At 43.8% G+C, this 26361-nt stretch overlaps 1 protein-coding gene and 1 long non-coding RNA gene across 15 annotated transcripts in view; one reads left to right on the forward strand and one right to left on the reverse strand.

The window, feature by feature from the left end:
* The window catches only part of LOC137352421 (protein unc-13 homolog C-like), a 612014-nt gene that overhangs the window by 529513 nt on the left and 56140 nt on the right, over positions 1-26361 (forward strand). For all 14 annotated transcript variants that reach the window (XM_068017812.1, XM_068017814.1, XM_068017821.1 and 11 more), the window contains 2 exons: positions 13251-13307; positions 14284-14364. In XM_068017812.1, the coding sequence (XP_067873913.1) occupies positions 13251-13307; positions 14284-14364 (138 nt within the window). The remainder of the gene's footprint in view (positions 1-13250; positions 13308-14283; positions 14365-26361) is intronic.
* The window catches only part of LOC137352423 (uncharacterized), a 68384-nt gene continuing 64961 nt past the window's right edge, over positions 22939-26361 (reverse strand). The window contains exon 5 of the long non-coding RNA XR_010969712.1: positions 22939-24263. This is a non-coding gene — a long non-coding RNA (uncharacterized lncRNA). The remainder of the gene's footprint in view (positions 24264-26361) is intronic.

The raw sequence follows: 26361 nt of genomic DNA on the forward strand, positions 1-26361 counted from the left end.
TTTTGACACAGGTAATTTTCCTTGTGCCCAGTTTGCACCAGCACATTTACGCTATCCCAATTTATACGCCAATGTCTATTTATCATATTGTCTACAGTTCAATCAAAAAACGCTTGGACGAGATCACACTAATTGCAGATCAGGCATATTTTTATTTGAGAACTTTATAAACCAGTAAAGGATAGGGCCGATTTTATCCCCGCCCACCTCGTAGAACTGGATGGGCAGTGGAAACAGCTGCTGTAAATTATGAAAGAAGGACCAGAAGAGGCCCAGAAACGTGAGGTCATCATATTTTGTGTTTTATTATGGGCCGGGGGTGCAGGAGTGCTCCACGAGGAATACTCAAGCCTCCTCCTCCTCCTCCTTCCCTAACTGATGCCCGCCGCCCCCAAACACCACAGATGCGGGGAGCATTCCTACAAGTACCCCGGCACTGGACTGCAGGCCCCCAAAATCCCATTCCACCTGTTGGCCAGCTGGCACTCCCACCCCGTTGAAGACTGTTGGGGCTTATCAAATGAGATACAGAAATTAAATTCTCCTGGGCCAAATGCTGAGAAGGGCCAGACAGTTTGTTCTCCACCTGGCCCCACTCCTGCATGACTCCTCATAGGGTTTAAAATCCACCCTTATATGATTTAGCTGAATGTGAACAGGGTGGACAGGAGTTACAACGGCTTAATGTCTATACTTCATTAATGCTTTCATTATTTATTTTTAACTAATTAGTTGCTACGGTTCTTTCTAATATCTGTTGTTTTTCTGTTCAGTGCATTTTAATAATATTGATACTGAAAGGTTTGATTTTATAGCGGTATCATAACCATGTGGCAAATAAAAAAAATTGCAGAAGATAAATTAAAGGTCTGTACCTAACCAGATAAAGGTTAACTCTTGGGGATGAGTGCTTTACAGTAACAAAAGTACAAGTGGTACACAATGCATAACTGATTAGTGCTGTCAGCAGGCATAGAAGTGATGTGTTTCCCATAAATATAAAGCAATAAAGATAATATAGGTTTGGAACGTTGTTTGTGGCCACTTCCAGGCGTAATGTCCATTTAAACAGGGCTGATCGCTGCACTGAGGTCACTGTCCGTATCATTATATTTGTGACATGACTGATCAGATTTATTTTTATAGTTGCCACTGTCAAGTTGCTTCTGTATAGCACTGAGGCATCATTAAAAAAAGTTTACTTCTGGAAAACATAAATCACTGTTTGGCACTGCATCAGTTTTACAAATATAATACAATTTAGGAGAATATAATTGTCAACCAAATTTCATTAAACATTACACACTGCAATGTATGCTCTTTGTTATAATCATGCAGAATTAGTATTTTACATCCTGGTGATTATCTTGGAATTCTAGCTGTGTCAGTTCAAGTGAAATGAATTGATTGATAAAACAATAGGGGAGGAATTGGAAATGGGCATGATTAACCCTGCGCCCATTCATTGCGTTGCAGGCAGCCCGGTAAATTTGGACTGCCTGCTGCTTTACATGATTGCTGCATGCACCAGTGCTACCCTCGCTGTTCATTGGCTGCACGGATCAGCAAGGGGCCATTTAGCGTGAGTGGCTAGCTCTGCTTAAACGCAGTCTACTCCTCTTAAAGTGGAAGTGCATTGCACTGCAAGAAGTGGTGGTAGTCATTTGAAAATTGAATTTGTGCTCTGATACATAGAATAATGGCTGGACATGCAACAAAGCGTGCTCCATGTTTTTCAGACACTGGAGGCCTTGGTGGAAAGGAGAGAAGTCCTGTATCCACAGGGGAACAGGAGGCCCTCGAAACAGATACTCAGGAGACAGTGAGAAGAATCCAGTAGCGTTGCTGCAAGAACATGGATGCAGTGCAGGAGGAATTTTAATGATCTCATACAAATTGTCGAGGAGAGTGAGTTCATCTTCAAATGACATACCCTACCAGCTACACCACTAGTCTCATCCACTGCTCAATTCACTACATCCCCATCACCCACATACCAAAACTCTCTATCAATCAGCACTCAACTACTCTTCCCTCACCCTCACACACTGTTGCAAGCCTCACAGCCACAACTCGCTGCTTGCTCACACTGGCTGCTATTCAATTACACCAAACATATTACACAGCACTCAATAACACTTCCCTCTTTCTTGAAGGAGAATGTGGCGCATAATCATAGGCAGTAGCAAAGAACTGAAGGAGGACAAGCATGTCTACATGTTTTTGTCCCATGGAGGAGGCGGTGGTGGTGATCATGGCAAGGGGCTTCTCTGAGACCATGGTCACTGGCGGAGCTGAAGTAATCGTTGATAAGGCTATCTGCATTCCTAGTCATCCTCTTCTCATCCCACTTCTCCCTCAAGCTCTTCTGACTTAGAAGCTGCAGAGGGCGGAAACATGCACTTCTTACATCGTCCTCTCTTACCACTACAACCCAATCCTTTTTCATTTCAGATACCCAAGACCTGGAACCTACCAGGTCAGTGGAGGAAAAGGAAGAATGCAATGAAGATGGAGAGGCACCATCACTCAATCTTACATTCGCAGCCACCAGCTCAGATACTGACAACAGAGGCTGGGACAGAGGAGGGACCTGCACGTGCTGGGACACCGGGCATAAGTGCACAGGAGCCAGGGCAGTAGAAAAGGATAGTGCAGGTGCCAGCTCACAAGATGGCGAGGTCACAAATACTAGTTCTGCTGTAGGGGACTTAAATGAGGACTTCAATGGGCTAGGCTACAGAAGAAGGCTAATGGGTGTACTAAATGCTTGGTTCACTGGAAGGTCTGCCCAAAAGCCTGAGTACAACGTCAAAGAGGAGTCCCACACCAAAAGGGGTTTGCACAGAGATTGGAGCCCATCCTTTTTGACATGGAATAGGCGGTCACCTCCATCAACACATGTGGAACCCACCATATTGCAGCATCTGATGGTGGATGTGCACTGCAGAACAAACAGCTTTTATCAAAGATCTCAGTGCTGCAGTGGAAGCTCCGATTACTGCCTTCATGGCTCTGCATATGATGAATCAAAGGGATTTCCAAGGCTTCACAGCAGTCCATCAGTCTGTTCTGCAATGCCCTGGAAGAGTGACAGTGGCTCCATGGAGCACAAACCTGCTGCCCTCTCTCAGGATGACAGCATTCGTGCTCCCACCCCCTGCCAATCTGCCAGTGCCCCTGCCTTTGCCTGTCAGCCAGGCAGCCCAGACCACTGCCGCCTATACAGTCTGCAGCTGGGTCTTCCAGGCCGAGAGCTGCTCAAGTTCACCCTTCAAGGCCATCTGCAATCTTCTCAATTGGAGATCAGCAGCCTCCCACCACTCGTGCTGCAGCTGCTGGGGAAGCGTCTGATAGGAGAGGCAAAGGCAGATGGAATACAGGGAATGCACAAGAGTGATTAGTTTACTTTTGTATGTGTTATGTCGTGACTAAATTTGTAAAGTTGGAGCAGAATTTCCATTTTCTGATAGTTTTTATTTTTTGTGTTGCCGGAAAGCGGGCAATGTGATCGTTAAAGAGGAAAGATAAGGAGCTTGGGACTATTGGTGAACGGGGAGGTGTGGTTGAGGTTACTGGTATCGCTCATTAATTATTTCATCACATAGAACCCAGGCACAAAGGTGCCGTCTATGGTGTAGTCTCCCTTTCTCTTCCAGTTTCTCTACTTCCTATTGCACTTCCTCCTCCCCGCCTATTCCTCTTCTTCCTCCCCTCCTCTTCCTGCTCCTCAGTTTCCCAGCTGATAAGTGGGGGCCAAGGCTGTTCCCTCTTCATGATCAGATTGTACAGCATGCTAACACAAACCTTGATACCCGCTCAGCTGAGTACAGCAGGCTGCACCAGAGCCGTCCAGACTGTGGAACTGTTGTTTGTGGATGCCAGTGGTGTGCTCTAGAATGTTCTTTGTGACATCATGGCTGTCATTGTAGGCTTGCCATGCACGTGTGTGTGGATTCCAGATAGGTGTCATCAGCCATGTCGTTCTCCCAAAAACCAGCATTTGACTTGCCGTGTTCAGTCAAGTACAAGTGGCACAGAGGATTGCGCCGAATGAAGGAATCGTGATTATCGCCAGGATGACAGCATTCAGCTACATGATTAACTGCCTGCCAGCTGCTCCTTGAGCGAATGGTATCCCTTTCAGTACATGAAAACAGCTGAGTTCAGCTGAGGTGCACGCAGGGCAATGCGAATGCAGCAAAGGGAAGTCTACAATCTGAGCAAACCCTCGTGCTTGTTCTACCTCCTTGTCTCTGGCAAGAAGGAATGAAATGAAGCTGCTTCATTCGGTACAGAGAGCCTCAGTGGCCTCCCTTATGGAGCAGTATATTACAAATTGAGAGATGCTGCTCATATCTCCAGCAGCAGCCTGAAAGGAACCAGATAAATAAAGATTGAGTCATGGTCACCTTGACAGCTACGGGCAGTGCAGTCCTTGTCCTGCTTTGAGGTTACAGTTGTGCAGCAGATGGCAGATTTCTGTCACAACAGGCTGGATTATATGGGCTCTCTGAGGCAGGGTCAGAGGCGGGGGCTGCCCATAGAATCGCGACGGGTGGTTGGAAGCCCGTTCCCAGCCCATTGCCAAGCGATTTTACCGAGGGCACAGGATAGGCCAATAATGGCCTTCCCGCCCAGAGACCAATTGAGTTCCTTAAGTGGCCTATTGATGGCCACTCTTCCTGCTGCTGCTGGGATCTTACCAACAGTGAAGGGGGCCTCCGCAATGCAGGGAGAGCACCTTAAAAACGAGGTGCATTCCTTGCAGGGTGGGGTCCCTCCTCTGTGGGCAATCTGTGGCCCACAAAGGACCGTGCTAGCAAAACCTCTACCTCCACGGACCCCCCCTCCCCCTGGACTTCAAGCCCACCCTCCCACCCTCCATCAACAGGGTCTTCCAGACTGGCCCTGGAAAACACGCGTCACTTAACTGAGGCCTGGAGTTCCAGCACTGGGCTGCGATCCAAGGCCTCTACAGTACTGGCGGTGGCCACTGCTTCCAGTGACGCTGTCGATCTGGCTGAACTGCCAGCCCTGTGATTGTCCAGCAACTCTTGGAGGAGAGATCCCTGTCTTTAAAGGGACAGAGTTCCCAGCACCAGATATTTCACCTCCGGAACAAGGGAGGATTGCGGCTGGAGGTGGGGGCCGGGGTGATGTTGAGGGGGTTGGTAGTGGCATACGCAAAGGCCACGATCCAGCGCCGGGAGCCCCACTGCCGCTACAAGATCCCAGCCAACCTTTTTAGTGAATTGAAAACATCTCAAACATTGGTTGTCACAGAGGTTGAGGTAAGCAAATTGCTCCTAAATTGTGTGCAATTCTGGTCGCCACACTACCAGAAGGACGTGGAGGCTTTGGAGAGGGTACAGAAGAGGTTTACCAGGATGTTGCCTGGTCTGGAGGGCAGAGGAGAGGTTGGATAAACTCGATTGTTTTCACTGGAACGACGGAGGTGGAGGGGCGACATGATAGAGGTTTACAAAGTTATAAGCGGCATGGACAGAGTGGATAGTCAGAAGCTTTTTCGCAGGGTGGAAGAGTCAGTTACTGGGGGACATAGGTTTAAGGTGAGAGGGGAAAAGTTTAGAGGGGATGTGCGAGGCAAGTTCTTTACACAGAGGGTGGGGAGTGCCTGGGACTTGTTGCCGGGGGAGGTGGTGGAAGCAGGTACCATAGAGACGTTTAAGAGGCATCTTGACAAATACATGAATAGGATGGGAATAGAGGGATACGGACCCCGGAAGTGCAGAAGGTTTTAGTTTCGGCAGCCATCAAGATCGGCGCAGGCTTGGAGGGCCGAATGGCTTGTTCCTGTGTTGTCTTGTTCTTTGCTCTTTGTTTGTAAAGACCTCCTCAGAATGGCCTCCTGTTGAGAGTCCTTCTCCCCCTCCTCCCTCTTCTGGCAGTTTGTCCTGCTCTGCGTGGCCTCGCTTCTATTCCCCCAGTCAGGCTCAATTCCTAGAGGAAGTCGAGATGACCACCCATGTCTGGAAGCAAATTATTTTTTAAATGAACAAAACAGCACTTCAGCACCAGCCAGTCTACTACCTGTGGACTGTTTTAACTGTAGATAAGTATAAGAAAACTCCAAAAATGAGTACAACTGCATCAACAGTCAGAAGAAATAACCCAGCAACAGACTTCTAAGTAGTTCGTGATCCCTTTAAGTAGTGCTGGTGTAGTTCAGCTGGTTGAGGTTAAGACAGTTCTAGGCTTGAGCATGGTGTTTGAAAATGTTGCACGCTAATGTCATTATCTGCATGCTGCCAGTAGTCATTAGGTGAACACAGAAACCTTTACCAAGATGGCGTCTGGCCATCAGAAGTGTGCGCAAGCAAGTCTGACCCCATTCCTGAGCATTCAGAGGCCACACAGTGCCTAAAGAAAACATGCTACTGAGTTCAATTTCTCTTTCATAGACATTACAAAAAAAAGTAAAACAGCAAAAATAACCTTGATTGAATCAAAGTTTGATGAAATTCCATTTTGTGCTGTACTCCATGACACAATAATAATGTGCATACTCAGACAAAGTTGCGCCATTTAACCAGCTCACCTCAGCTATCTGGGATCAGTTGCAGCTCAAACAATAACAATGTTTGAAGCTAGAGCGGTAGGTGAGATATACCACTACAATGGGCTTACCATAAACCTGCTCAGTTATTGGGAGTGACACAGCGGTGGGAATTTTAACTTCTGAGCAGGAAAGTGGCTGAGCGAGCAGACAGACTGTCTGAGAGCAACAGTGACGGGACCAGCTGATTTTAACAACTGGGCCTCACTAACATGACAATGGCCAGGAAGTGGCGGAAAGTTGCATACCACCGATGCCACCTACTGGGGATGCTGAAGGACGGGGGAGGGGGGGGGAGGGGGGTCGCGGGCAGTCAGCAGTTCAGAAAGGGTAGATTGGGCAAAGGAGAGTACACTTCCCTTGTGGAACCCAAAGGAGCAACCCTGCTTCTCCTGGCTCTACAAAGGAAAGTTTTTAACTCACTTCACAGTGTCTGTTCAGTGGTCAGACCAGGTTCTTGCTGACTTCCTGGTTAAGATGACATCATCTTATTGAAGTCCTCCAGGCGGCCAACATCCCCAGCTTGTACACACTACTGAGTCAGCGGCGCTTGAGATGGCTTGGCCATGTGAGCCGCATGGAAGATGGCAGGATCCCCAAAGACCACATTGTACAGCGAGCTCGCCACTGGTATCAGACCCACCGGCCATCCACGTCTCCGCTATAAAGACGTCTGCAAACGCGACATGAAATCCTGTGACATTGATCACAAGTCGTGGGAGTCAGTTGCCAGCGTTCGCCAGAGCTGGCGGGCAGCCATAAAGACGGGGCTAAAATGTGGCGAGTCGAAGAGACTTAGTAGTTGGCAGGAAAAAAGACAGAGGCGCAAGGGGAGAGCCAACTGTGCAACAGCCCTGACAAACAAATTTCTCTGCAGCACCTGTGGAAGAGCCTGTCACTCTAGAATTGGCCTTTATAGCCACTCCAGGCGCTGCTTCACAAACCACTGACCACCTCCAGGCGCGTATCCATTGTCTCTCGAGATAAGGAGGCCCAAAAGAATCTTATTGATATAAGAAGACTCTGATTGTATGAGGCTCCCACTTAACGAGGGCAAATGCCTCGTAGGTCTGAAAGCTCAAACATTTTAAAATCACAATAGATCTGGGATGAAGCAGGTAATTGAGTGGCCCCCGCCTCCCAGTTTCCACTGGGCAGAGGGAGTTAAAATTCCCCTCTGTTTCTCTGTGCAAAAATTCTGGTTAAGTACAAGCAATCTCCAACAATGACTTGTGCATCTTATTCACCAACAAATCCGACTTCTGTGATGGAATTTAAATCTTCTTTTTCTGCTCCCTGTTAGAGGTTTTATGCAAATTCTTAATTCATTTCACAGTGGACAAGAGTCTTTTGAACATTTCTGTCCCACATGATTGACTTTGATTTGGTAATGTTAGTCACAGATAGGTGGCCTAAGAAATGAGCATCTCCTTTTGAGGCTGTTGTCGAGACTCTATTGAGGACATATTGTTACAGTTTGGATTGTGTAGATGGAGATTTCTATCTCATCTGATTGAAGTTATTAACCTTACCCATGTGATAGCCATTTTTGATTTCAGAATGACACGTTGATTTCAATTTCCACAGCTTTTGGCAATTGACCAAGCTGCTTTTGATCAGTGAAACAATGTCATATTTAGAGGAAGATAAATGTATTTGTTTGTTTTGAGATTTACATGGAAAATGTTTAACAATTCTGATGTGTAGCAGTGGTTATAAGTAGTGATGCTTCTGTACTTAAGAAGGATTAGACCTTTGCAGACTGCATGATAGCAGTGGGCAATTATTTCTTACTTATCAAAGTTAAAGTAACAATGAATTAGGGAAGGTTGATGGGAAACAGATAATTTCAGGATTTGAACTGGGGGAAGAGAAGAAGGATAAACCACGTTGAAATGAAATTAGTTAAAGGTGGCCACTGCTGACACTGCAACCCAACTGAGGTCATGGATCGAGGAGGGAAGGTAAGTAGGGCCATGCCTCACCAGGGGGATCGGTCCTTCCAGTGGGGGTGGGGGGGGTGGGTTGGGAGGCGAGGGCGGCCCTCAATTGGGCACCTTGTGCCCGACTGCCGTGCCCCCACCCCGGGCGCGAAAAGGCCGGCAGCTATCACTGGGCGGCCTTTCACGTCCCCGGCACACCCGTGGAGGTGGGCAAGGGCCCTTAAGTGGCTGTTAAGTGGCCACTTAAGGGTCTTGATCGGCCTCGGGCGGGGCGGACCGTATCCCACCCCTCGCCCGACCGCCGTAAACTTGTCCGGAGGTGGAATAGGGGCGGGTAGGCCTCCCGGAGCCTGCCGCTTAATTTTACGCCACTCCTACACCACCATCCGACCCGCTGGGGCGGCGTAAAATTCCGGCCAGTGTGTCACCAGCTTGCCCACCTTGTCTCCTGCCAGGAATTAAGATCCCCCCTTGAATAATCTGGAAGATGATTTTTAAAGATGTGTTATGGAGAAAACTAAAGGAAGAGGTAGATGTTAAATAGGGAGCAGAAGACAAAATAAAACAGAGGTTATAAAATTATTTACAATGAAAAACCGAATTCCATGCTTTTAGCCGTATAGTGTTTTATTCCCATCCCTTTTTCTGGACCTCCCGACACCCAGTGTCTCCGAATTAAAGGGCATCAGTTTCATAGCCTCTGTCAATGTTGTTTTGAAATTAACAGGTACACATGAGTGAGCTAAGATGTGGGGAAGTGCTACCCTTTCCATGGCAACAGCACTGAGTTCAGGAACTCAGCATGTGAGAACGACAGCCACATAGGTTTCATGCTGCTCCATGACGTTAGGCGTTGGTACAGTACGACAACCCACTGCCACACAGTGCCAAAAGTTTCAAACATTCTGAAAGTGCAAAAACAAATTAACACAAGGCTGAGACCATTGAGTTTGATTATTTACTTTATCGTGATGAACATTCTCACCTTACACGTCCACCATCTGGATCTTGCTGAAGCAACTTCTTAAAAAAATTTTAATCTTCCCTCATTTTCCAAATACAAGTCTTCACCCATCTCTTCAGGTATACGTGTTTGTGTGGGTATTTTAATTTCTTATGTGTCCATGTAGCCAACACTTTTTATTTCTAGAAATGACACGAGAAGGCAAATTCAATTCTCTCCCATGTAAATCTAACGCCAGCAACTTTACATCAAGTCCCAGGCTGATGGTTTGTACAAATCTGGTCATGAGCACCTTTTTATTGATTTCAGCATGTTTCATTGAACAGGACTTGCTGTGTGATTGTGCATGTGCAACTCTGTGTGTATTAAAGAAAGAACAAAACTGAAAATACTGAAGAGCAGGTCAGTCAACAAAGGTGAAAGGAAAGAACCAGAGGCAAACAAAAAGATGTTAGGCGGATTGGGGTGAGAACAGAAAATACTCCAGTTATGGAGGGGGTAACTACTGGATCACTGGTTTGCAAAATACTTAGTCGAGAATTGTTAACTGATATAAATGGTTATCTCAAAAGGCAGTGGAAAGATACTAAAACAGAGGAATGCACAAATAAGAAAGTGAAACGACATGGCCCCAAACAAAAGATACAAAAATGGGGAAAATGAGAACACAAATCTACAAATGCAAATAAAATGAAACTAGAAAATCTCATCAGCATATTTCTGTGGATCAGCCAGCCCCCAAAAAGACCAAAAAATAAGCCAATATTGAGTAAAATGAGAGAAAGTGGGAAATTATCCACTTTGGCCAGAAGAATAAAAAAGAAGCATATTATCTAAATGGTGAGAGATTGCAGAGCTCTGAGATGCAGAAGGATCTGGGTGTCCTAGTGCATGAATCGCAAACGGTTAGTATGCTGGTACAGTAATTAGGAAAGCTAATAGAATGTTATCGTTTATTAGGAGGGAAATTGATAAGGGGGTGGATGGTTATCTGGGGTAAGTGGAAATGTGGAGTAATGTTCAGCCATGAACTTATTGAATGGTGGAGCAGGCTCAAAGGGTCGAGTGGCCTACTCCTGCTCCTAATTCACATGTTATCATGGGCTCTGTCACTTCCACCCCTGCCCTGCTGGTACTCTGTTCCGACATAGGCTGTACAGCCAAGATATCAACCCATATTCCCTCCCCCAAGCACCAACAGATTTGTGTGCATCATATATATTTTTTAAAACATTTCTTTTAATATTCTGTATTTTCAATTTGGCTGCACACAATTATAATATTTAAAAAGTCCCACGTCAAATGCTTAGAACACCATGTGGGCCGCAGAGAAACCCTTAAATTGAGTTGAAAGGAATTGACTCTGCATGTTGGGGACGATGAGTCTGAGTGAAGTTTTCATCAATTGGTCACAATCCAGCCAGCTGCTCTCACAAAGCAGATATAGTCTCTGCCAGTTTTAATTTGCTCTTTGGTAAATATTAAGGATGCGCTACTTCCACTCTTGTTTTCGCTGAACCACTAACTACCAACATATGAGCAACTGATGACTTCCTAGGAGTTCATTTAAAAGGCCAAGAATATAAAATCCTCCAAAATATAGATAATGCATTTTTATATTTCTATGATCCTCTGATGTTGTTCCAAAACTGTGTTGTGTTAAGTAGTATGGTGATCGCTTGGGGTACATGATTAATTGCACCAAGATAAAAGCCTCAGACCTAGAACCCAGCAATTTGTGGCCCCTTTCAGATGGACAACAGTTGGCTTTAAATATTATGTTGTGAAATATCTTCACTAATTACCTGTTATTCTCCAACTGTTCATTAAAACCTGACTAAATGGTTTGTATTCGCTCTCAATATCTGTTGGCGCTAGAGCTGGTGTCTTGGAAATAAATGGGGCATGAAATTAGTCTTTATGGCAACACAAAATGCATGGTAATGAATCGATGGCTTGTTTCATACCCTGCCCAATGTTCTTTTTCACAATGCCCCATTGTGTCAGTGTGGCTCTTTGAACGAGTCATCCAATTAGTCCCACTCCCCTTTTCTTTCCCCATAGCCCTGCAAACGTTTCCTTTTTAAGTATATTATTAAATAGTACAGCACAGAAGGAGGTCATTCAGCCCATCAAGTCTGTGCTGACATTTTTGAAGAGCAATCCAGGTAGCCCCACTACCCTGCTCTTTTCTAATAACCCTGCAATTATTTCTCCCTTCAAATATTTATCCAATTCCCTTTTGAAGGCTACTATTGAATCTGTATCCACCACCCTATCAAGCAGACCATTCCAAATCCTAGCCACTCGTTGCATAAAAAAGTTTTTCCTCACATTGCCTCTGGTTCTTTTGCCAATCACCTTAAATCTGTGCCCTCTGATTATTGACCCTTCTGTCATTGGAAACAGTTCCTTTTTATATACTTTTATCTAAACCCTTTGTGATTTTAAACACCTCTATCAACTTTCCTCTTGGGCTTCTCTGCTCTAAGGAGAACCTCAGCTTCTCCAGCATCTCCATGTAACTGTAATCCCTCATCCCTGTAGCTATGCTCTTCACCACGAAACAACTGCAGTATTGACGGCTCTCTTATAAATCCCAACTCTTCAGCCCCAATTTTAACCTAATCTGCCCAGAGGGAACCGGGCAGATTCAGCTCATCCAATGTACTCCATCCATGGTTTTACTCTTCAAAATCATCAGAATCATTGTGGGTTAAAATTAGGGTCAAAAGGGCATCTGACCCAAACCTGCCTATCACTGGTCTGACAGGTTAGATTACATTCAAGACTTTTGACTTCATTATGGTCACTGGTAGGTTCATTCTGTAGTGAAATACTCATCTTGAGATGCGCAGTTGCAGCTGCAGATTGTTGCACAAGCTCTCAACAAGTTAATTACGCTTTACTTTTTGCTTTTTGCCAGTGCTTGTACTTCTATTTTTGGGTGATAGAAATGCTCAGAGCAATACTTATTGTGAGTGATAATCCTTTGGGAATTTCTTTGAACTTGGAATTCTCTTTAATCATATCAGTTTTTCTCTAAGGTTCTCCTAGTGTCCATATAATGTTCTTTATAGCTGACATATTGAAAGCAAAAATACCACATAATATGTATTTCCCTGAACAGTTTCATAATGTTCCATAATTTTGTGTACACCCCCATCCTTTGAATGAATTTTTTAAAATAGTTACGTTATTACTGTATGGCATACTGATTTTAAGTAGCACATTTTGTGATCAACCTACTGCGATAGAATTTTATCTGGACCTTGTCTTATTAATGCAATGAATGTGATGATATAAGAGCAACAAATGTTGCAAGCCTTACAATTGTTAATACAGTATCAATTATCAGTATCAATTATACAGTTAATACAGTATCAATTATCAGTATCAATTATACAGTTAATACAGTATCAATTATACAGTTAATACAGTATCAATTATCAGTATCAATTATACAGTTAATACAGTATCAATTATCAGTATCAATTATACAGTTAATACAGTATCAATTATACAGTTAATACAGTATCAATTATCAGTATCAATTATACAGTTAATACAGTATCAATTATTTTTGCTCTGTTTGCATAAAATCTTAGTCCTGGCTACTGTCAATCATAAAAGGTCACATACAGGCAAACCAGTCTTTTAAAACTTTTCTTTAAATAAACACAGTTGCCCAAAGCATATTTTCTACCTTGATGCCAAAATGTTTTGCACTTACTGCCATATTCTTTTAATCTTGTTCTTCCAGGGAGCACAGATGATCTTCAGTGCAGCTAAAGACTTGGGCCAATTATCAAAGCTGAAGGTATCAATATAAATGTACTTGGCATGGTATAGAACTCTTACATTTCATACTGTCCTCTCTACTGCTCTGTCCTCAAATTCCATACCCCTCACCCGTACACCATGCATTAACAACTGAATTTCTTTGTGTGAAGCTGTACTATATATATTCAAAACTCAAGCAATTCAGGAATTCCTTAGCTTGAATTCTGTTCACCTGCATAATTATTTTTAAATGATATGTGTGGGACTATGTGGATTATAATTCAAATGCCCTTGTCTAAAAGTATTCCCTCATGAATTGCATCAAGTAAATACATTGAAAATAGAAACTGCTGCATTTTTTAAGTGATTTAAGAATTCATTCCATAGAAATCCAGGCAGTACAATTAGGACATCAGAGCTTGTTCTACTTATTTTTAATTGATAGAAAGGCACAACAGAGTTACACTCGGGGACAGCTTTAATAAGCACTTTTGCAAGTGCTAAATAATACAGAAAAATGTAGGATGTGCAAAATGCACAAGCTCGTCGCAGGGCTCTGGTTTAAGAAATCAAAATGCAATTTAAACATCTACATTTTATTTCAGTTTACCACAAATTAAATAACTCAATTCATTATCAAATGCTGTTGCCTTAACAGCCAATGCAGATATATGGGTGTTTTTGTATTCATTTATCAGAAATATATATTTATCAGCTTTCACTAAAAATGTTGCTTCTAGTAAAATAGGTACACTAAATCTCAAGTCCTACTTTGTTCAGTCCGAGAACCCTGATCATTGCTGTAAAGTTCTTTCAGATACAAAAATTGATACGGTTTACCTAATACCATTGTTTCCTTAACTATGGCCAGTAAAATGAATATATTAGCATGATTAGTTACTTATGTTTCTGACAAGCAGATCTCATTGAGTAGTTTCTTTGTTAGATTATTTTGAAATGTTCACTAATTTCAGTAAACCAACAATGTTTCCTTTAATGTCCTTTTCACGTAGGATCATGTGATTCGGGAAGAGGTTAAAAGTCTCAGCCCACGTCAGTGCGCTATAATGGAAGTAGTGTTGGCTACCATAAAGGTAATTTTATATTTCCTAGATTCTGAGTGGGCACAGCTGCCCTTCACCGGTGAAGTTTTTCCATTCAATTATGACAGTGAAAGGGATCTGAAGAAGAAAGACAAAAGTATTTTTCTCGCCGACAGTGGATTAATCTGCAGTCTCCAAATGAAACTCATCACACACCAACATCCCAGAAGCACCCCTGAGATTAGGGGGAAAAGTAGCTGTCAATAGACAGGATGGGGCTGAAATTGGTCTGAGGCAGTCATGAGGATGGGTGATTGCGAATTTACTGCCTATTTTGTGCCCTGTCTGACTTTTCTTTTCATCATCCATTTCACATTACCGCAAAGCCCAATTTCACCCCTGTGGAATTCTTCAGTTCAATTATAGGTGGCCAACACCCAGGTTGACATTCATTCGATTATTATTTCACTAAGAAGCTATACAATATTGTATTGCAGTTATATAACATTTGGTATGTTTTTAGCTAAAATTCTTAATATACAGTTAAGCAAGGTTTTTTTATTTTCCCTTGCAGCAGTTTCTGAAAAATCATTTCACTATTAGGTCTTCGAATTATTAGAACTCAGCCTCCAATATCCCCACATATATAAATGCTTCTGACCAGGTGATAGCACTTACCATATATTTAGTACAAATGTGAAATCTGCCATAAATCTCCTGAAATATACAATATTATTAAACTGCATTATTCTTGTGAGGTATTCTTCATTAGATCAGAAACACTTAACGCACCTTGTCATTTTATACCATAATTATTTTCTCAATGCTGTTGGTAAGTAGAAAAGTTGGAAGCAGCATACTGAAAAATATTAGAAACTGCCCTAGGCTTCAGGTTGTTTACTCCAATGAATATTTTTGTTTCAAAAATCTTGTCTTTTAATCAGAAACAGTAAAACATAGAAAAATCAATCTCTTGCACTGATCCACAGCTGTTCCTCACAGGAACCTCCAGCAATATCATTTCCACTTACTGGTAAGAAACTAAATTTGGTAGATTATTGAATATCCTGCATAATTACAGCATAACACAAGCTCCAGCAGCAGATGGGGACTAATGCCCCTCCGGATCATTCTTTCCCTTCACTTCCCTCTGACCCCAACCCTTCTGATCTGACCCCTTGCCGTGTATTCACTATACCCTCTGACCTTCCCCTCTCTGACGCTGAACGTTCTGTATTCAGCAAAGGACTCAGTTTTATCCCCTTACGTCCCCACCTCAATTAATTTCATGCTCGGCATGATGTTGAGCTATTCTTCCGTCGCCTTCGCCTCCGGGCTCACTTCTTTGACCAGGAGTCCTTCCCCCGCCCAGCAGACACATTCACCCGCCTCCAGTATTCTGCATCTACCTGGACCCCTCCCTCTGGCCTCTTACCCGCTCTTGATCTTTTCGTTGAAAACTGTTGGCGAGACATCGGCGGTCTCAATTTCTCTGCCCCCCTCACTTACTCTAACCTGCCCCCCTCTGAATTTGCCCAACTCCGATCTCTCAAGTCTAACCCCGAAATTGTCATCAAACCTGCAGACAAGGGTGGTTCTGTTGTTGGCTGGCGTACCAACCGCTACCTTGCAGAGGCTCAGCGCCAACTTTCAGAAACTTCTTCCTACTTCTCCCTGGACCATGACCCCACCATCGAACATCAAGCTACTGTCCACAGGACTGTCACTGACCTCACCTCCTCTGGAGATCTTCCCTCTACAGATTCCAACCTCATAGTCCTGCAACCCCAGACAGCCCGCTTCTACCTCCTTCCCAAAATCCACAAACAGGACTGACCAGCAGACCCATTGTTTCAGCCTGTTCCTGCCCCACTGAACTTAGCTCTTCCTATCTCGACTCTATATTTACTCCCCTGGTCCAATCTCTTAACACCTACATCCGTGACTCTTCTGACGCCCTGCGTCATTTTGACAATTTCCAGTTTCCTGCCCCTAACCGCCGCCTCTTCATGATGGACATCCAATCTCTCCACACCTCCATCCCCCACCAGGACAGTTTGAGGGCTCTCCGCTTCTTCCTTGAACAGAGGCCCAATCAGACCCCATCCACTACTACCCTCCTCCGCCTGGCTGAACTTGTTCTCACATTGAACAACTTCTCCTTCAACTCCACGCACTTCCTTCAAGTAAAAGGTATTGCTATGGGTACCCGCATGGGCCCGAGCTATGCCTGTCTTTTTGTGGGATATGTCGAACATTCCTTGTTCCAGTCCTACTCAGGCCCCCTCCCCCAACTCTTTTTCCGGTGCATTGATGACTGTATCAGTGCCGTTTCTTGCTCCCACCCGGAACTAGAAAACCTTATCAACTTTGCATCTAATTTCCACCCTTCTCTCACCTTCACATGCTCCATCTCTGACACTTCACTTCCCTTCCCTTCCTCAACTTCTCTGTCTCCATCACTGGGGATAGGCTGTCCACTAACATTCATTATAAGCCCACCGACTCCCACAGCTACCTCGACTACACTACTTCGCACCCTGCCTCCTGTAAGGCTCCATTCCGTTCTCCCAGTTTCTCCACCTCCGATGCATTTGCTTTGATGATGCTACCTTCAACGATAGTGCTTCTGATATGTCTTCCTTTTTCCTCAACCGAGGATTTTCCCCCCCCCCCCCCCCCCCACTGTGGTTGACAGGGCTCTGTCCGGCCCATTTCCCGCACCTCTACTCTCACCCCTTCCCCTCCCTCCAAGAACCGTGACAGGGTTCCCCTTGTCCTCACTTTTCACCCGACCAGCCTCCACATCCAAAGGATCATCCTCCACCATTTCCGCCACATCCAGCGTGATGCCACTACCAAACACATCTTCCCCCCCCCCCCTTCCCTGTCAGCATTCTAAAGGGATCGTTCCCTCCGCGACACCCTCGTCCCCTCCTCCATTATCCACACCACCTCATCCCCTTCCCATAGCACCGTCCACTGCAATCACAGGAGGTGTATTACCTGCCCACTTACTTCCTCTCTCCTCACTATCCAAGGCCCCAAACACTCCTTTCAGGCGAAGCAGCGATTTACTTGTATTTCTTTCAATTTAGTATACTGTATTCTCTGCTCACAATGTGTTCTCCTGTACATTGGGGAGACCAAACACAGATTGGGCGACCGCTTTGCGGAACACCACCACTCAGTCCGCAAGCATGACCCCGAACTTCCAGTTGCTCACCATTTCAACACCCCACCCCTTGCTTTCATGCTCACATCTCTGTCCTGGGATTGCTGCAATGTTCCAGTGAACACCAATGCAAGCTCGAGGAACAGAACCTCCATTGACCAGTTAGGCACGCTACAACCTGCCGGACTGAACATTGAGTTCAATCATTTCAGAGCATGACAGGCCCCCCTTTTTATTTTTAGTTATTTTTTCTTTTTTCTTTGTTTATTTCATTTTAGTTTGTTTAGTTTATTTCTACTGTGCCTACCCACTTTTTTAACGTTTGTGCTTGGGGCCAGGGCTGTTTAATTTACAGCCAATCGACACCCTCTCTGTACTAATGCTTTGTCTTTCACCACACCATTAACATACCGTTTGCCTTTGCTCCATGACCTTCAGGTCAGTTATTCTCTGTGACCTTGTCCTATCAACACCTCTTTTGTTATCTCTTGCCTTACCCCCGCTTTACATGCTTAAAATCTGTTATATTTCTAAAATTTGTCAGTTCTGACCTGAAACGTTAACTCTGCTTCTCTCTCCACAGATGCTGCCAGACCTGCTGAGTATTTCCAGCATTTCTTGTTTATATTTCAGATTTCCAGCATCTGCAGTATTTTGCTTTTAATTACAGCATATCCAGCATTCACCTTCCTCATTTTCCACCAAAATACTTGAAAGACAGAGCCTTGCACTTGTTACTGCCTCATTGCATAGCCTATTAACACTAATCTCCTCCTGTCTCGTATAAGTCAATGTCACAGCTCAAGAAAGATTGACCAACTTATGTTATTTGCATGGTTCTTGTCTTGATTCCTCTCCTGTACCATACATTTAAGAGCAAAATTAGTGGATTCTTGATTATCCACCAATTTTCAATATCCATCAAAGGGTGAGGGATTACCTACATTCTGGTAGCTGATTGATTTATGGCAGCAAAGACATCTAAGTTGGTAGCACTCCAAGGAGTTTGCACAAGTTGCTATGTGAGGTAGTGCTTCATGGAGTATAAGTTTTCAAGCACCTACAGCTTATGATGAATGCAAAGTGATTGTAAATGCAACAGTTAATCAGGTTCGTAATACTCTAGAGTGTAGCAGGAATGAAAAGTGACTACTCAACATTTTTCCTCACCAACTACTATTCTGTTAAAAGTAGCCTATGTAGTTCTTTAAAAGATACCTTCGAAGGCATCAGTGTCTTAAGCAGTCTGAGCATCTTATTTTTTGTGGGAGTTGACTCACAGTGCCCTATTTATACTTGTATAAAGTGGGTGTAACAAAAGTACCTGAATCAGATAGTCATGTGTTGGAACTCAGTTGGAGTTCCGAGGCGAGACACTGGTGGGGAGGGAGGAGGAATAAAATTATCTGGACGGGAGGTGGGGAAAACGATTCCTATTGGTTGTGGGGATGGTGGGAAGTGGTTCAGGGTCAAAGATACTGAAGCTCGGGGGAGGGGAGATAGTTCAGAATTTCATAAAGTGTATTTTTGGGGGGGAATAAGTCTATTTATGTGTTTAAGAGTTGGGGGGGGGATTGGGAGAGGGGATTCAATGTTAAATTAAAAGTTTATTAATTTTTTAAATCTCACCGGCCCCTTAAGTATTTAAATATATCCTGAAGGGCTTGAAGCCCTTTAATAATGGTGCCGACGCCTGTGCGGTGGCACCGGACGCCATTGCTGGGGACATGCCGGCCGCCCCCCTACATCATCGGGGGCGGCCACTCCACCCCCTCCATTTAAATCAGCCCCCGTGTGTAATATTGCGGGGGCTGTGTGGTGGCACTTGCGTGCTGGAAGCCTGCCGCCTTCACAGTACATCACCGCGGAGTGTGGCATGCTGATAAAATTTAGCCCACAGTGTCCACTATTAGATGTGATTCCGCGATTGGACAACATTTACTAAATAAACCTCAGTGTGCGAAGAATTACACTGACAACCAATTTAAGATTGTCAGTAGGGCTTGCAGTGTGGCACATTTGCACGTACTGGAAGCTACATTGATTAAAACACAGGGCCCTGTTCTTCGCAGACAGTAAGAATATGTACAAACGTTGTGCCTGTTTCAACTAAACAAAACAAGTACCTTGCTCGTTGCAAGCAGCGGAAGGGACATGTTGTTTGAAACGATCCGCCAGTCTTTGGGACGTATGGCCTATATACCTAGCATCACACTGGCATCATATCAAACAAAGTGACAGCCATTCGCTGGTTCATTTCTCAGGGCATTGCCTTGACCAATCAGAGTCAAGCTGCCTGGTTTAAATTTCAAACACAGCTTGGCAATTAACTGTCAGTCAGCGTAAACTGGTGCATTCTCCATGGCAATGCCTCTACCAATCAGAGTTCACTTGCCAATCAATCAGCACTCTCTTCTCATACACTATAAAGTTGTTGCTTTCCCTTACATTGGTATTCTTGCAGATTGTCCTGATGAGTGCAAGACGAAAAGCTTCGACAACATGTCTTCAGCAATACTCAAGTTCTGTACTACCAAACGACTATTATCCTGTTCTCCCAATTGCAATCGGCTAGTAATAATTTCCGAACTAATGAAGTGTGAAACTAAACAAGTTGCACTTCTTTTTAGAAGTCGATAAGGAAAATAAACTAGCTCTCTAGCAGAGCAATAATGAACAAGAAACCAAGTAGCCACAGAACAGAATAGTACTAACTTTATGGCAGAAAAGCTGAATCTATCCTCTCCCTATTTACCTGCAATTAAAAAATTGTAATAGTTAAGTGGAACATGAAACATTAATATTTCTAATACAATCTAGCTGAATACTTAATAGGTAACAAAAACCGTAAAATACATAAAAATCGAGAAGTTGCATTGGATTTCTTCATGACTCCAGCAGCATTCTGTTGAATCCTAGCAAGTGTTGTGTAGGATAATTTGTGGAAGTTAAAGGATAGGTACAAATTCTGATTCATGCATTTCTTATCTTATGTTCTACTGTCCATTCACTGACACAATTTGTGATATCACAAGATGATAATTACTCATAAAAATCATAAGGTGAGGGTTATCTATCGTTCAGGTGTACATTGTTGCATTCTCTGTTAATTCATCAAACCAGAGTATTCACATAGTATTCTGTTAAAATGGAAATGTTTTCCCACTTGTCATATTGGGCTACTTTTCACTTGCCTAAACTGCTGTTTTTGAGTGATATTGATGTATGCTGGGATGAAGAATCAGCTAGGGAGTCAGATTTTCCTCTTGCAGTGATGGGTGTCTGTGAATGCGTTCGCCCATATTCAGATGGGTTTAATCGAGATTTCCATGTAAATCCAGCACATTTTCCTTCATTTAAACCTTGAGCAACAGTGAATTGTAGGAATGCTGTAGTGCTCTGATGTCCTATGAAGTGGGGTGTTACGACCAGGTGAGAAAGATGTCCAGGGGTCTTTTGCTGTCTTCACCTGGTCTTATTGTAACAGGGTTTTATTTTTAAACACGCTGTGTTTTGAGCTCCCCCTTTGTGAATCCTTGTTCACAGCTTTCCAATTATAAGGCAAAGAAATGAGCATAAACAGGTTTTCTCAGGCTTAAGGAAGAAAAGTGAAATTTATTAAACCTTAAACTTAAACTCTAATACGGTAGATGCCTATGGATATATGACGCGCCCACGCTAGCATGCACAAGCGATATACACATGCAAATAGGGACAGAAAAGAGGAGGGTAAAATATAGTAGAGAGGGGTTTGAGGCAATATCAGAAGAGTTTCTTGTTTACTGTGCTTGGAGCTCACTTGTTTGTAGGCAGTCTTGCTGTTTGTTGGGGCCCAGTTTTCTTCTTAAACCTTGTTCACACAGGAGACTTTTCTCTCTTTGAGGTTCATGTGTTTTCACAAGATTCAGTTCGTGGGAAAGAGATGGAGGCAGGCAGGACTGGAGCAACACGGCTTTCTGAGTTCAAATCCTCTGTTGGAAGTTAAAATTCAAAACTTCCAACAGTCTGTCAGTCATGTGACCAAAACTGGCCTGACCGCCACTTCTGTGTATTGGGGGAGCAACAACTGGGTCCCCCTTGTTCCAACACTGTTGGTTACTATGCAAATGTCTTTCCAGTCAGGAGCTTGAAATTTTAAGTTTTAATCATGTGGCAAAATCATGTGTGCCTCAGTCTTGACAGGGTTTGCCTGACAGGGGGGTGGATTCAATTTTAAATGACCCTTAAGATGAGTGTGCATGAAAAGGTGAGAAATGGCACTCAACCAGTGTGGACAAATTTAAAACCCGCCATTTGTTCAACTGCTGCAAGTTCCTGAGCACAACAGTAGACATCGTCCCACTACCCCACCCCATCCTGACTTAGAACTATATCACTGTTCCTGGGTCAAAATCCTGGAACTCCCTTCCTAACAGCACTGTGGGTGTACCTACACCACAAGGACTGCAGCGGTTCAAGAAGGCAGCTCATCACCACCTTCTCATGGGCAATTAAGGATGGGCAATAATTGCTGGCCTGGCCAGCAACACCCTCATCTCATGAAATGAATAAATTAAAAAAAAAGGCGAGGCAGCCTCCCTTGTTAATCGTATATTAATTGGATGTTTATTTGTATTCAGGTGATGGGCATTAATTGGGGATTAACTCCTGTGTATATAGTAGCTACTGTATATATAGTAGCAGATTGAGACTGTTGGTTGGGTTGGAGGTGCTTGTTTGTAATGTGTGTCTTTGTAAATGAAAATATACAATTGTGTAAAGAATAGGCTCTAGTTCTATCCTTCACCACCTGTCTATCTGCAATGTAACATCCCTGACTCCACCAGAATATATTGCCAAAAGCCCATTTAAAAATATTTAAATTAGCTGACCCAAGAAAACCTGTGTGGGTGACCATTGGGAACCATGGGTGGGGACAAAATCTCAAGTATGTTTGGGATTTTTTTACACTGAAATCTGTCAAAGGATTCTTCCTATTAATATTACATTGTTTCCTGTCAAATCTTAACAGAAGCGTTCTGTGAATAAAGCACAGATAACGTGTGGAAAATAAAAGTATATTCCCACGTGCAAAAAACTTTCTGCCCTCATAATTAAATGCCTAGTTAAATAAGAAAGGCTCTTTCCCATAGGTTCTTACCATTGCTATAAATTAAATCCTGATCCTTGTTCTTCTTTTGTCAGAATTTATGGATTTGAGTTTGCAGATTGTTTTACAGGTTGTATGGCAAGGAAAAGAGGGTTTATGATAGACGCTAGTCTTGCTAGTATAAAGTAAAAGTTTGAATGTGGAAATACGGTTTTGTAACCCAATGAGAGCATTCTATGCATGGGTTTATTGCAGGGATATAGGCATATTTGAAACTTGGATAATAGTCATAACTCCTAGAACAACACATAAATTTGGGGAAATAAACTTTATTGTATAAGGCAACATGTTGAGAAGCAAGTTCCAGAATATGTTTGATATATTTAACTTAAAGGCTACTGCAAGGCAATGAAAAAGATTATCTAACACAATGCTCAAGTACACTATAGTTTTCTAATTTATATAAACTGTCTCTGTGGTAAGTGTCTTGTGTTGTCAACAAAACCAGATACGTTATAGATTGTGCAGCTACAGCTTATATTTATATAGTGGCTTTCTTTTGGGCCTCCTTATCTCGAGAGACAATGGATACGCGCCTGGAGGTGGTCAGTGGTTTGTGAAGCAGCGCCTGGAGTGGCTATAAAGGCCAATTCTAGAGTGACAGGCTTTTCCACAGGTGCTGCAGAGTGGCTTTAACATAGAGAAAGGTCACAAGATGCTTCATGAGTAGGTGTAAAGAAGTGAATGCCAAGCGAAGAGGGAACATATTAAGGAGGGTAATAAAAGCTGTCAAATATATGGATTTTAAGAAGGTTTTCACAGGTTGACAGGGCGAATGAGGTAAGGGAGGAGGGGTTCAGGGACAGAGTGCCAGATAGTAGAGTAAAGGTGACTTGAGGCCTGGTCACCTATTGTGGGGTGAAGGGAAGGATGTGGGGAGACACAGAAGCCACAAACAGAAGAATGGAGTGTTCAGGGCAGCATATAGAGCTGGATGCGATTTCAGAGGTAGAATGGGGTAAGGTCATTGAGGGATTTATATCCAATTGAAATTAATGCATTGGAGGACAGGACGTCAATGAAGATCAGCAACAATACGGTGATGATTGAATAAGTCTTAGTGCATTGCAGGATATATGCAACAGAGTTTTGAGTAAATTGGAATTTATGGAAGAAGGAAGATCAGCAAAGCGAGCATCAGAGCCATCAAGCCAGGAGGAACAAATGTATGTTGCAGTAAATGGGGTGAGACTTAGGTAGGGGTGGAGGCAGACAATATTGTGGAAGTGAACTACTTATGATGATAGATAGCATGGGAGTTTAAAGCTCAGCTAACAGGACTTTAAGCGGTCTGCTTCAGACAAGGGCCAAAGACAATACTGTTGCACAAAACAAGTGGTCTTGCTTTGACCACCCATTATACATCCAGCCCAGTATTCAGTGCTACTGAAGTCAATGGAACAGAGAATTGGGCAGGGGGTACAATGGGTGATGGAGGCGATCCTGCCATTTTGCAAAAGCGCCCAAGACGAATTTCTACCCCAATGGCTTTGATCTTCCCAATGTTGAGCTGGAGGAACTTGCGACTCAGCCAAGATATGATGTTGGTCAAAAAGACTGTTGGTACAAAGACAGTTGAGGCTGCAACAGCAATCCACATATTGTGCAGTGTTCATTAGTATGTAACTGGAAGGCAAACAAGATAATACACAGTATCATCGAATGAGATATTAATCTGTTGATATGAAAACAATGTATTTTCTGACTGAGAGATTTGTGTGTCTTGGAAGTAAATATTGATCATATACGTAATTCAATTTCAAAATTTTTACTAAAGAAGTACAATAATTTATTGATCCATATGCCTCAAGGAACAACATGAGTTTTTCAAATGAAAGATTACAAAGCATCTGTTTGGTTCTGATAGATGAGTCAATGATGTTTTGAAGCATTAGAAATACACAGTTTTTTTACACAATTATTCTGTATCTTTACCTGACTCAGTTAGATAAATCAAATGTATAAATTAACAAACTCCAGTGGCATTGGTACAGGGTAATCTGGTGTTTGGGGCACGGTTGTAATGTTTAGCTGCCAAAGTGGAGCTGTGACTAAACTGATCCATCTGTCCCTTTAAGATCATTATTCAGGTACTCCCCTATGAGGAAGTTGGGTGGCACAGTGGCGCAGTGGTTAGCACTGCAGCCTCACAGCTCCAGGGACCCGGGTTCGATTCTGGGTACTGCCTGTGCGGAGTTTGCAAGTTCTCCCTGTGTCTGCGTGGGTTTCCTCCGGGTGCTCCGGTTTCCTCCCACATGCCAAAGACTTGCAGGTTGATAGGTTAATTGGCCATCATAAATTGCCCCTAGTATAGGTAGGTGGTAGGGAAATATAGGGACAGGTGGGGATGTGATAGGAATACGGGATTAGTGTAGGATTAGTATAAATGGGTGGTTGATGGTCGGCACAGACTCGGTGGGCCGAAGGGCCTGTTTCAGTGCTGTATCTCTAAACTAAAAAAACTAAAAGATCCACTTGGAGTTAATTAAATACAAATTATTAAAGGAAATTCTGTGGTTTGGTAATTGTTTGCAAATCCCCAACTGCTCTTGGAATAGAGACCATCTTATAAAAGTCAGAAAAACTATCAGCAAATGCATGGCTTTCTTTTTTCAAGTGGGGTCAATGAGCACTGGGCAAAATACATTTTATTTGTGTCAAACTGAACAATACATTGCACCAAACTTACATATGGAACTGATACAACTTAGCACAGTTATATATTACCAGTACAATAATATACCATTATGCCCATTATAATAAACTATTATAACCAAATGATCATCAAAAATGTAAATGGGTTATAACCCCATAAGCTCAATAATAAAGAACCAGAATGTAATCTTCTTGGTAGAATGATAAATAAGGAGATATGCGATACAGAATCTAAAAAAAACACTCAGTCACAGTGGCCAGAATTTTACATCCCCCAAACGGGCTGGTGGCAGGGGAGGGGAGTGGTGGGGTGGCATAAAGTTGAGTGGGAGGCGGTGGGGGGGAGGCTGTTCCTGACCCTCACCGGCCCCCACTGCAATTTTACGCGGGGCAGTGGCGAGAAACAGCCCACCCACCCCAGGCCAATCAAGGCCCTTAAATGGCCAATTATCTGGCAGTTAAGGGCCTCTTCCCTCCGCCGCGGGTATTTTACCCTTGGCGACCAGACGGCAAAGGCCTCAGAACCCTGCCTGGTAAAACCTGGTGGCCTACTTGCGGGCTGGGGGGAGAGGGAGGGGGGTGGTGGTGGGGGCCCTTCTGATTGGGCAGTGCCTCACAAAGGGCCGTCCCCGAAGCTCCAACTGCCCCCAGCGCACAACACTTCTCCCCACCCCCTACACCCTAACCAAATAACCAAACCCCCTTACCTCACTAGGGCCCGGTTGATTGGCCCCAGCGAGGCCCTAAAAGCTTACCTTATATCTTGGGCCGTCCTTTCTGTTGCCTCCAATAGCTGGGTGTAACCCCAGCAGTGGCCACTGCTCCCAATGGCGCTGCTGGGACTAAGAGCTGCCAGCAGCTCCATTCGGTGGGACTTCCTGCCTCAAGGAGGTGGAAGCCCCGCCCAAGACCAATTGAGAGCCTGGGGAGCGAAAAATCCCAGCCTGGCACCCCAGGCCCGGTGGAGGCAGGCTTGCCACCAACTTTTCGGCCAGTGGGCAGGGCCTCCCACCCATCATAAAATTCCAGCTAATATTTCAGAGCCAAAACAAATCTACTTGAACTATTT

This window comes from Heterodontus francisci, chromosome 38, assembly GCF_036365525.1.
Source record: "Heterodontus francisci isolate sHetFra1 chromosome 38, sHetFra1.hap1, whole genome shotgun sequence".
In the NCBI taxonomy this organism is placed as follows: domain Eukaryota; kingdom Metazoa; phylum Chordata; class Chondrichthyes; order Heterodontiformes; family Heterodontidae; genus Heterodontus; species Heterodontus francisci.